At 41.9% G+C, this 12,282-nt stretch overlaps 1 protein-coding gene across 2 annotated transcripts in view; it reads right to left on the minus strand.

Moving 5' to 3' along the window:
* Window positions 1–242: 242 nt before the first annotated feature.
* mtx3 (metaxin 3) overlaps window positions 243–12,282 on the minus strand; it is a 33,793-nt gene continuing 21,753 nt past the window's right edge. Inside the window, exons 7-9 of one of the 2 annotated variants that reach the window (XM_080189349.1) lie at window positions 11,922–12,079; window positions 10,229–10,299; window positions 243–9,167 (exon numbers count right to left, since the gene is read on the minus strand). In XM_080189349.1, coding sequence (XP_080045475.1) covers window positions 9,066–9,167; window positions 10,229–10,299; window positions 11,922–12,079 — 331 coding nt within the window. In that variant the 3' untranslated portion in view covers window positions 243–9,065. The remainder of the gene's footprint in view (window positions 9,168–10,228; window positions 10,300–11,921; window positions 12,080–12,282) is intronic. The other variant, XM_080189350.1, reaches the window with a different exon arrangement.

A 12,282-nucleotide genomic window follows, 5' to 3' on the forward strand; every position in this document is an offset into this window, starting at 1 on the left:
AAAAAGCAAGCTTCATCTTGTCGATGGAGGCTTTGCTGACCCCACTAACCTCCAGTGGGGACAATGTTTGTTGAAGGTGGTAGGTGAAAGTTTATTTTAATGCCCTTCAAGCAACGGTCTACTTTCGGTTTTTACCTGGACTCAGTCTGAGTTCTCTGTTGGGCATTTTAAGGCCTGGACCAATGAACAAATGTCAGAAGTGTAGCAATAAGAACAAGCATTGTCTGTGATATATTACACAAAAAACAGACCTTTCATAATCTTTATTTGGTTGTGACTTCTTTGTACATTCAATATTGCAATAGCTGCAGAGGCTTAGAAAAATACAACAAAAGGTGTGCAACCTTCAAAAAAACAGTTTACATTCCAAAGTTGCAAACACATTTTCCTAAATCAGTCCATGGTCTTTAACACAGTACAATCATCATAGAATGATACAGTACAGAAATTGGCCATTCAACTCATTATGCCTATGCTAGCTCTTTGAAAGAGCTACCCTATTAGTCCTATAGCCCTGCTCTTTCCTCTAGCCCTACAAAGATTTTCATTCAGAAGTAATTTATCCTATTCCAATTGAAAGTTATCAAACTATTTCTACTCCCCTTTCAAGAACTACATTCTGAATCAAAGCAAATTGCTGCATTAAAAATGAAACATTCAGGTCTCCACTGGTGCTTGTCAGATACTTTCAATCTGTATCTTTTGTTACTGACCATCCTGACAATGGACTGGTGAATAGTCAATTGGTGGGATTTTCCAATCCCGTTCTGTTCGGGAAGGTTTGGTGACGGGAGACGAAATTTACATCGGTGCAAAGTCTCACCGCGATTATCCCTACTCCTTGCCAGTGGTGTAACAGGAATCCCGATTTCGAATGTCAGGGACCCTATTATAATAAATTTGAATCTAATTATCAGGCCTCTGCACTTGATCATCTCAATCCCCCTCCCCTTCGATTATCAATTCAGAGGATACGCTAGTGTGAATTACAACTGGTCTCCCATAGTGTGCACCTGGCGGGCAGGTGCTGGAGGAGCGCAGGTGAGTGTATTACTCAAGGGAGAGAGGGTCATGCCCAGAGAGCACTGGGGGTTGCGTTTGTTGCATGGGATGATGCAGGGGAATCACCATTCTAACTTTTATGAACCGGGGTGCCTTTTAAAAATTGCACCCCCATTTTTTTTAAAACGGAGTTGTTGGTGGGGTGAGGTATGTTGTGGGATCTACCCTTTACGTTCCAAACAATACAATGGAGAAGGCTTCTATTGGGGCTTGAGGCTTCAATGTCACCTTGCTCACACTCTGCATAAAAAAGGCAAAATTCCACCCAATGAGTCATAGATGATTACTGAAAAAGCAAATGACAACTTAAAAAGAAAGTGATATATTAGAAACTCAATGGTTACAGATCATTAATTGACAATTTTTTTTAAAGCAATACACAATTGCATTAAATAAAAGGATAAGAAAGGGTGGTCTTTGTGATAAGAACACATGTGCCAAGTGGTGAAATTGGTGGCACTGTGGTAATCGCAGTGGGTTGGTAACCCAGAAGCCCAGGCTAATGCCCTGGGGCCATGGGTTCAAATCCCACCATGGCAACTAGTGAAATTTAAATTCACTTAATTAATAAAATCTGGGATCGGATTCTCCACACTCGTCCACATTTGGGATTCTCCGGTCCTGCTGCAGTGGACGGAGATTTAGCTGAGTGCCAAATTCTCCATTCTCTCTGGCAGTTGCAATGGGGTGTGAACAGCTGGAGGACTCCAATTCTGGTCTTATTAATTCAAAAAAATCTCGTCGCTGTAACAAAAAACTATTATACAGTGTGGTTAAGAACCCATCTGGTTCACCAATGGGTTCTTAGCCCACGGTGGCAGGGTGACAGGGAACCCTCAGTAGGTTCCTAACCTTCTTAACTCTCAGTTGTACAGTGGTTGGCACTGCTGCCTCACAGCGCCAGGGACCCAGGTTCGATTCCTGGCTTGGGTCACTGTCTGTGTGGAGTTTGCACATTCTCCCCGTGTCCACATGGGTTTTCTCTGGATGCTTTGGTTTCCTCCCACATTCTGAAGGACGTGCTGATTAGGTACATTGGCCATGCTAAATTCTCCCTCAGTGTACCCAAACAGGCGCTGGAGCGTGGCAACTAGGGGATTTTCACAGTAACTTCATTGCAGTGTTAATGTAAGCCTACTTGCGACTAATAAAGAAACTTACTGTCCCTCAGGGATAGAAATCGGCTCTCTTTACCTGGTCTGGCCTACATGTGACTCCAGACCCACTGCAACTTGATTGATTCTAAATGGTCTGGCAAGCCACTCGGTTCAAGGGCAATTAGGGATGGGCAACAGCTGCTGGCCCAGCCAGCAATGCCCACATCCCATGAAAGAAAACAATAAAATTGCAAGCTGAAAAAGGTCAACTTAAAGTCATTAGTGAAAAAAAAATCACTTCTTGGATTAGTGGAGGTAGGCTGTAAAATATTCAAATGAATTTGTTCTAATACACATAAAAGTTAATGTTCGAACATTAACTTTTGCATATCTCCCTGTTCAGATTAATTTGCAAATTCTGGGTACAGTTGGGGTATCTCAAATCCAGCAACCTCTGGACTGAGTCCATGACAGAGTTTAAAAAAATTCGAAATTCCTTAACTCAATAGAGGACACAATATGATTCCTCTTCTCTTGGGGTTGGGTGGGATCAAATTTTGCTAAGCCACTTAGAAACATCTGATAAGACAACTCCCCAGACTCTCCCGAGCGGGGTTGGGTGGGGCCAAGGTTCACGAGGCCACGTGGACTGTGGGGGAAAATAATGTCTGTATTTTTGGACACCACGAGCTTTCAGGTAGCCAGCTTTGAGGTATTCTACCTGTAATATGTCTAATGGGTGTGCGGTTTTTAAAATCATGCCTGTAACAATGTTAACTTATTTTCTGAGACATAGACAGATACTGCACAGAATGATATTCCTTTGGCACAAAAAATATTACCTAGGGTCAAAATATCAGACCCCTAACTGACTTTGGCATTATAATGTGAAGAAAAACTAAGAAAGCCTATCTTTGATTTCAAGAATGCAGTGTAATTACACCACATGATCTTAAAAAGGTTTGCTCACTGACACTTTGCCAGCAAAATAATATATTAATGGGCCCAAAATTGCTGCACTAGACAGGGAGCTTAAAGGATGCAAGTTTGGAGAGAGAGGTGGAGAAGGACTTGGGACAGGGCTTGGCTCCATACTATTTTACAGGCAAAGTTCTAACAAAGGGTAGGAATGGACCCTTCTGAACCACTAAGAATATCAACATCTTTTGAGGCAGCACAATGGGAGAATGTCACATCCAAATATCCTGTACGGACTTGTGTTCCAGGTCAGCGTGCTGTCAGAAATGAGGACCACAATCCTGATCTCCTCATAGCAATTCTAAAATCTCCACTTTTGTTTGTTAAAGGGGTTCTAAAAGCTCAAGTTCCAAATTCTGCTCAAAGATTCCCAGCTCCCAGCAGGAAGGACACTCAGTGGACACTATTAATGGCACAGGCACTTAATCCCATCCATAAGTATAACGGGATTGTAACTCAGTCAGGTTCTCGCCATTCCAAGGGCACACTGGCTCCCCAGGAACTTGCGGCCCACTTCTTGACGTGGTATAACATTGCTATTCTTGTAGGGTACCATGTGCTCTGACTTAAACCAGGATTAGTGGGTATTTGCAATACAAACAGAGAAATAGTGAGGTGAAATATCTTACTGACCTGGAAATTGGAGTGACTGTAAAATACAAAGCCAGACAATTTATTTGGGGTTCTGGTTTCCAAGCTTTTGCAGACCCAAGAGAAACTAAACTCCGACTGACTTCACCTTTAACCACGAAAAGGATACAAATTCACTTCACCAGATGTGTATGATAACACAAGGGCTGGAATTCTCCAGCTGGCCGCGCTCCGCCGTCACTACCAGAGAGGATGGAGAATTTGGCACTCAGTCAAATCTCCGTTCGCTGCTGCAGGACAGGAGCATCCTGTTGGTGCACACGGCAGTAGAAACCCCCGTAAGCTCTGACAAAGGGTTAACAGATTGGAAACCTTAGCTCTGTTCTCTCTCCACAGAACTCCTGTCAGAACTGCTGAGATTTTCCAGCACTTTCATTCTCTGCTACATGACAACACACTTCTACAAAGCAGTGCCTCATCCAGTTTTCCCTGGGCAACCACAAGTGTCACCATTCATTTGTGGAGAAAGAGCAGGGCTATGGGACTAATTGGAAAGCTCCTCTAGTGCTGTATCACTCTATCACATAGTATTTTCCCTGAAATTTCTTATTTCCCACAAGATTCTTAATTCAAAGCCAATCATTATCTCCTTTACATCCCCTGATATGAACAATGGAACAACGAAAACTCTTGTTGATAATTCATAGTAACAAAGAGAGAAGAAATGAAACTGTCCTGCCCTCTGCATTCAAACTGGTTCTCTCAGGACATTAATGAATCCACAGTGCCTCAAATCTAAGACATTTTACTCATAGTTCAGAACAAATCACAGCTAGAAGGCCGTGACAGTCTAAATTTTTATTATCGTTACATTAAAGCTAATGATTTTGAATATTTCACCATCTGCTCTCCATCAAAATGACATTTTTCAAAAAAGATGGTTTATTTCCCAACTCCTGGCTATTGTACATTCCACTGCCTGCTCTGAATCTGAAGGACTTAAGCACCTAGTCTACTTTGGCTATCTAGGTCTTACACACATGGCCTCTTATGAGATTTACAACACACCACTTTTCAAAGGACATCCAAGGTTGGGAACACAAACAAGTTTAACTGAGGTAACAAGACGCCCATCATATTATCCTGACTGAAGTTCGATCATTGCTGGAGAGAAAATGTGCATAGGGTAGGTATGGTTGTTATTGGACTGGCAATCCAGGGGCCTGGACTCAATTAAACCAGAAAACAAATCTCGGTCTGAGAATAGAAAGTTGGTTTAAAGGCAAGTCCCTTAGTTATATCAAATTACTACAAAACAAATAATAAGAATCTCACATGGACAGCAGTGGTTTTAGGTGGCGGCCACTACCACCCACTCAATGCTGGACTTGCTGCAGACATAAACAAAAGCTCAATACCTGAATACTTGTGTATACCTGGCTGAACAAGAGTAGCTCCAAAGAGTGCTAAGGTCTCATTTATTTTCAAGATATACTAAAGTTTGTTTATTTGTTAGTGTTATAAGTAGGCTTACATTAACAGTGCAGTGAAGTTACTGTGGAACTCTCCTCGTCGCCACACTCCAGCACCTGTTCAGGTACACTGAGGGAGAATTTAGCACGGCCAATGCACCTAACCAGCATGTTTTTTGGATTGTAGGAGGAAATCAGAGCACCCGGAGGAAACCCATGCAGATACGGGGAGAGTGGGGAGTCCAAAGATGTGCGGGTTAGGTTGATTGGCCATGCTAAATTGACGCTCGTATCAGGGGGATTAACAGGGTAAATATGTGGGGTTACGGGAATAGGCCTGGGTGGGACTGTATTGAAGCCGAATTTGCTGCTGATACAAAGATAAGTAGGAAAGCAAGCTGTGTGGAGGACACAAAGAGTCTGTAAAGGGATAGATAAGTTACCAGCATGGCTGCCCAAGACTCGTATGATCTCACCCAAGGCCAAATGAGATTGCCGTTCTCCGAGCCTCGCATGACCCCGGAATCGGAGAGGGTGTACCGGTAAAATTCCGGCCTTAGACTCCGGCAAGCAATTCCAGTATTTACGACTACTTTTGGTTTTCAAGTTTTTGAAGAAAAAACCAGCAATTGCATTACACTTGATCTGGTACTACTACCTGATTGAGAAAAACTCACTCTGCAAAAAAAAAGTACATAAACTTTTACAGGAAGTCAGTCCAAGTTCAAACACCCTAAAAATGCTTTAACTAAATGATAAAGTGCAGTATGCAGCAGTAATATCCTGACTAGTGCAGTACGCAGCAATAATACCCTGACTATATAAGAAATGTAGGTACCTAAAGATTAAAGCAGCGATAGAAATATCAGCTGTATTAACTATCACACAAGAAACAAAAGAAAAGCCCATTCTGGCTCTGTAATACAGGACTGTATTCCCACCTGCTCAAGTTACACCACGCATACACAAACCATTAACAGATTTGAGAGACACTAATCAACTGAAAGTGGAACATTCAGTTACTGAGGTATAAACTAAATACGCTGTGGAAAGACGCTGTGGATGCTGGAAATCTGGAATAAAAACTTCAAGTGTTGGAAATATTCATCAAGGTTGGTAGCATCTGTGGAGAGAGAAACAGCTAACTTTCTGAGTCAAATATGACCGTTCTTCAGAACTGAAGACAGAAAATCGATGGGGTTTTTTTGCCATTCAAAGTGGAAGGAGGAAAAGGGGAGGAAGAACAAAAAGGAGAGATTAATTGGTAAAGACGTCATGTAGTAAAGAATCAAAGCATTTATCCAGAGTGATTGGGAATGGCATTCAGCTTCATTTGGAACACTGCAGAAGGACGAGCACAGAAACATGACTGGGCCTCTCCTCAGCTGCAAACATGACCCCTTCCTCCAGCTGTTTGCTGTTTAAATTTGCCACCTTGCTCTGATGCTCCTGTTTCTGTCCTTAGCCTGCTGCAGTGTTTCCTTGAAGCTCAGCGCAAGCTCGAGGAGCAGCAACTCATCTTCCGATCGTAGCCTTTTTATAATCTTCAGGGCTGAATATTGAGTTCCAGCAGTTTCAGACCATGAGCTCTGAACCCCATCTTGATTTTGCTTTGTTTGCCATGTGTCAGTCTGGAGTTTGTTTTTCATGCTCTTGCTTCTGGACAGAGCTGTTCATTATTCTGACATTAGCACTTCTGTTCTTCCTCCCACTTCACCCTTTCAACAGAATAACAACCCTCACAATTCTACCTTCATTCAGTTCTGAAGAAGTCATATCAGACTCAAAACATTAACTCTGCTTCCCTCTCCACAGATGTCGCTAGGCAAGCTGAGTATTTCCAACACCTTCTGTTTTTAACATAAGAAGATAAGACGGTTAATAGAAACTGGTTTGGTGCCCAGATTTAACTCAAAATCATACTTACAGCCTTGTGCAAATATTCTCAATCCTCAAGCACTTTAAAAACTGAATTTGTCAAGGATAGCAATGCCTACTAAAAACCATTGTTCTTGCATTTAAATGGCTATTAGCAACATTTCACAGTACACTTGGTGAGAGGATGCCGACACTGCAGATTTTGATTTTGTAACTAAAAGTATTCTTGCGGAGGTTGTTAAACGCAGGACAGTATAAAACACAAAGAGCGGAATCTTACGGCCGTTATATTGGAGGGATTTTCCCATCCTGCTCCAAATCTCTAGTGAACGGAGATTTGATTAGCCTGTCAAATTCTCCAACCTCACTACAGCAGGAGCGTGAACAGCCGGTAAGATCGCGCCCAAACTCTACAAAACATTCAAAGCATATTTATATACACAAAGACATTTGTTAACATAATGATTTGAGTGCTTTCTTTCATCAGAACCAATTCTTTTCCTAAAATAAAGAGAGCTCTATTTTGTCAAGGCAAAAACTGAGTTTAACAAAAACATAACTAAAGGCACAATCATGTCCTTTTCAGTGAAAACGTTATCACACGAGAACTGCAATTAAAGCATACCATTCAGACTGACATTTTGCTTATTCATGTACCAATTTACAGCTTAAATGCACACGTTTAAACACAGTTACAACTTCCTTTGAATAATGCAAAGAACAGTACAGAACAGGAACAGGCCCTTCAGCCCACCAAGGGCGGAATTTTGCGGCCTCGCTCAAGTGAGCCCGGAAATTGCCACCTGAGATCAACAGAGATTCCCAGTGTCGGACCCTCGCCCGCTCTGTTTCTGTGGTGAGTGAGGTGGCAGAATTCCGGTCCAAGTCTGTGCCGAATTGGGGTAATAAGATTTGGTATAAACAGACTGCTAAAAATATTTGTTCAGGTTCCAACCTGGAGACACTTCCCATCACACAAATTGAGGTTAAATTTGACACAGTAACCCAAGTTAACTGATTCAGTTTTGACTGCACTAAGTATTATGACTTCAAATCACTGCAGCATCTGAATTAAATTTGATAGGGTATGAACCGATGCCAATTGATTGTTTTCTCATGCACTTCGGTTAGTTAGTAACCGTCACATACATTCACGTAATGGAACAAAGTTCAAGAGTACACTTTTCTCCAAAAGCATTTGCTGCTTTTATAGTGTTTTAAATGTATTCGGATATGCCCTTACATTATAATCTCATCTATGGAATTTTACGAAAATAATATACTAACATTATTTACAATACTTTCACGTTCTGTACTAAAGGTGTCTCCACTAAAACTATGGAGTAAATAATGCATTGATTGAGACCAAGTAGTTGCAGCCCTTTAGAAACATTACTTGAGGTACATCTTTTTCAGTTCAAACAAACTATGACTGAGAGTTATTAAGGAGTGGCTGCTCACTCATCGTCACACAGGCCAGATCTGGACAGTATCTGTATAATGTAGACAGCAGGGTTAAAACAGTCCTGTGTTGTAGGAAATATTGCCTCTTCTAGATGACATTTGCCTCCAGAATTGGTAGCCACCTGGTCAACCTGGCAAAAACTGGCACATTTTACCTCCACCTATAATAAGTAGAACCGCCAGCAGCAGTTGATTATCTATTGGAGCTTGAAACATTTTAAACTCTCTAATGCTCGTTGGGAAGATTCACAAATGTGTGTCTGAAATGTGATGTCTGAGAGGGTACTGTTTTCTGAGCCCTGGTTGCTGGAACAACAGCTGACTAGTTCTGCTGTTTTACACGAAGCTTCCAGACCTCCATCTTGGATAGACATTCAGAGCAGCACATCAGACACCTCACCTCAAAATGGCACTTTTTACTCATCTGTCCTTTCCCTACCCTTGGATCCATGGTCACGTTAAACTCAAAGGTTAACTCAAAGGCTTGCTGAAAATATCTTGGCAATAAAAGCAGCCAAGACAATCAGTGTTGTGACGAGCTGGCTTCACTGCTCGTGGGAATCAGTTTGGAGGGGGTCACACCTTGTGGTTTGTGTTGAGGGCTGTTGCGAAGATTGTCGTCCATCTACAAGGGGGAGGAAAAAAAACCAGAAGATTTGATAGATGTACTTTCATGCTTTTTAGTGGAATCAATTTATAAATTTACAATTAATTTTAGGCAATTTACATTTCTTAGGTTAACATCATCGCTTTTATCTATTGCAATAAATTTTGCTCCTAAACACTGTCAGTATTGATGCTTTATAAGGTCACGCTTGAGTATAAGAAGATAGGAATAGGGCACGCTACCATGTACTGCTGCAGATCAATAGAACCATTATATTGTTCGAATGCCAATTAGATTTCAAAGCTAATTATTTGTAAGAATTAAAATATGTTGTATTACATACTGTGACAATAATTCTTTTACTTCAAGGTTTTTTTACAATAAAATTGAAAACATAAATTTAACACTGGTATAATTGAAAGCTAGGATCAGAAATTTTACTGTTAAAAATACACCAAATTTTCTCTCACTCCTGATCTAGAATGCATAAAATATGGTGAGTTATTCTCATCAGCAGATTTAGCGCCTCTTTCCACAATGAGAGGCAGAGCGTGAGAAAGGATCAACTTTGCACATATTTTGAGATACGTGTTGGAATTTCCTTTTCCATTTTTCTTCCCTCTTCCCATGGACATGTCTGTTGCTAGTTTTGCAGGCGTCATCCGCTTCCTAAATCATCAGCCACGTGAGAGTTTGCACAGTGATTGTTAGCAGGATATTCAACTGCTGGGGAATCACTGCCAAGTTGGGTTCTGCTCCCCATTAGGCTGCCAGACAGTTACTGGACAGTCACCAGAAACTGGAATCTTGACCCTTCTCTGAACACAGGACAATTGAGGCATGCATTCTTTTAATACAGTCAACGCCCTTAACCTGGAGCTCCCTTTGTCTGTATGACTCAGCATGCTGCCAGGCAGTACATTAAGATCCAATTGTAATGCATTATGCAATGGACTGGTAGGGAAAAAAATAATCTAATGTATGCTGCCAACTATGCTAACTAGACTAGGAAAAAGCATTATTCAAGGCACTTCAATAGAACAGACAGGTTCAATAGAAAAAGCAATTAAAGTATCAACCTTCTCAATCAGGTTGGATTCCTTGTTTACAAGCTGCGTCAGCTTCTGGAGCTTTGCATCCACCACATCTTCTAAGAGGCCGCAGGAGGAAAAACACAGAACAGAATAGCAGGAAGAAGAGTATTTCAGCAACAGTGAGGCAAAGGAATATGTATGCATGGAACTATTACAAGCTCAGAGATTGGAGCACTTGGAAAGCAACAATGCTTACAAAGTCCGATGTACACAGTTGACTGGAGGCTACATTTCTGATAGAGTGAGCAAGCATGGGAGACTATTCATGTTCATGCCAGCTTTCTGCAAGAGCAACCTAACTTCCCTAGTCCCACTCCCGAACCTTTTTCCTGTAGTCCTACAAATTCCCTTTCTTCAGGTTCTTATCCAATTCCCTTTTGAAAATTATGGGCAGGTAGGGGCGGCACAGTGCCGAGCACTGCTGCCTCACAGTGCCATGGACCCAGGTTCGATTCCCACTTGAGTCACTGTCTGTGTGCTGTCTGCATGTTCTCCCCATGTCTACGTGGGTTTCCTCCAGGTGCTCCAGTTTCCTCTCAAGAGTCCGAAAGATGTGCCGGTTAGATGCATTGGCCATGCTAAAGTTCTCTCTCAGTGTACCTGAACAGGGGCCAGAATGTGGAAACTAGAGGATTTTCACAGTAACTTCATTGCAGTGTTAATGTAAGCTTGTATCCCGTCCGAGGCCAATACAGAATTCCGCTCTGCAAGCCTTGACTACCCCAATTCCGGGGCGAGCGAGGTGGTAACATTCTGGCCATAGAGTCATACAGCACAGAAAGAGCCCTCCGGCTCATCTGACCTGCACTGACAATAACTACCAATAAAGGCATGCCCATCCCATTTTCCTGTACTTGTCTCATTTCCTTGAATGTTGTGATATTTCAAGTGTCCATCCAAATTTTTTTTTAAAGGTTGTTATGTTTCCAGCCTCCACTACCTTCCCAGGCAGTGCATTCCAGATTCCCAACCCCCTGCTGAGAGTGATGAAGTTTTTTTTCTCAAATCTCCTCTGAATCTCCTGCCCCTTACCCAATAACTATGCCCCCTCGTGATTGACCCTTCAACCAAGGGCAACAGTTGCTCCCTACTCACCCTGTCCGTACCCCTCATAACCTTATAGCTTTCACCCATTCGTATTCCAGCCCTATTAAGAGAAAGGACATTATTTCATTGACTGTTTTCATTATTTTGAGTGCCTGTCCACTACCTTTTAGTGATTTCTATGCGCAGGTCCCTAAAGCTCTTTCTGCTCATTTGCATTTCCTGGCTTCTCACCATTTAGAAAATTCTCTGACTTATGGTGTCTTATTTCTAAAGCAAATGACCTCACATTTTCCTACACTGGATTCCCAGCTCTCACAGTTTTGCCTGATGCTTTATTCAAAGTCAAAAATGATGCCATCTAAAAGAAAAGGCTGGCTTACTGTGACATCTGCAACTATTTCTAGTGAAATCCCACAGATGTACAACTTCAATACAACTGTGTGCTTGGCGAAAGCAAGTCATTACCGAATCCCCTCTCCCCCACCTAACGATTACATCCATTCCTGGTGCAATGTTATTTCTGCACTATTTTACATATTGTACGTAAGCCACTATACGTTTACTGAAATGCTGCGTGGATGGTGAATAAGTCGGCACGGCTGAGTTCCACCCACAAGGTCCAATGACTCACCTGAGGGGTTTTGTGTGAAGTACTGAGTCAGGATGTTGTCGCAGAATTGGCACAGGTTATGGAGCTGATGCAAGTGCTTCTGGAGGTGGGCATTCGGCAGCTCTGCTTTACAGAGAGGGGCAAGGAATCCAAACGCAAAGGCATCAAAACTGGTTGGTCTAAGTATAAAGCAAAGGCACAAGTTATAGAACAATACCAATTCTGACAAAAGTTGTCACTGCTCAGGCTTTTATCCACAGTCCATCTGTCCTGTGTCATTGATTAATGATCATAGAATCATACAGTGCAAAATGATGCCATTAAAAAAACAGACTTACAGTGAATCTGTAACTATTTCTAGTGAAATCCTACAGATACGTAA

This window comes from Carcharhinus amblyrhynchos, chromosome 5 (genome assembly GCF_965287045.1).
Source record: "Carcharhinus amblyrhynchos chromosome 5, sCarAmb.v2.hapA, whole genome shotgun sequence".
Lineage (NCBI taxonomy): Eukaryota > Metazoa > Chordata > Chondrichthyes > Carcharhiniformes > Carcharhinidae > Carcharhinus > Carcharhinus amblyrhynchos.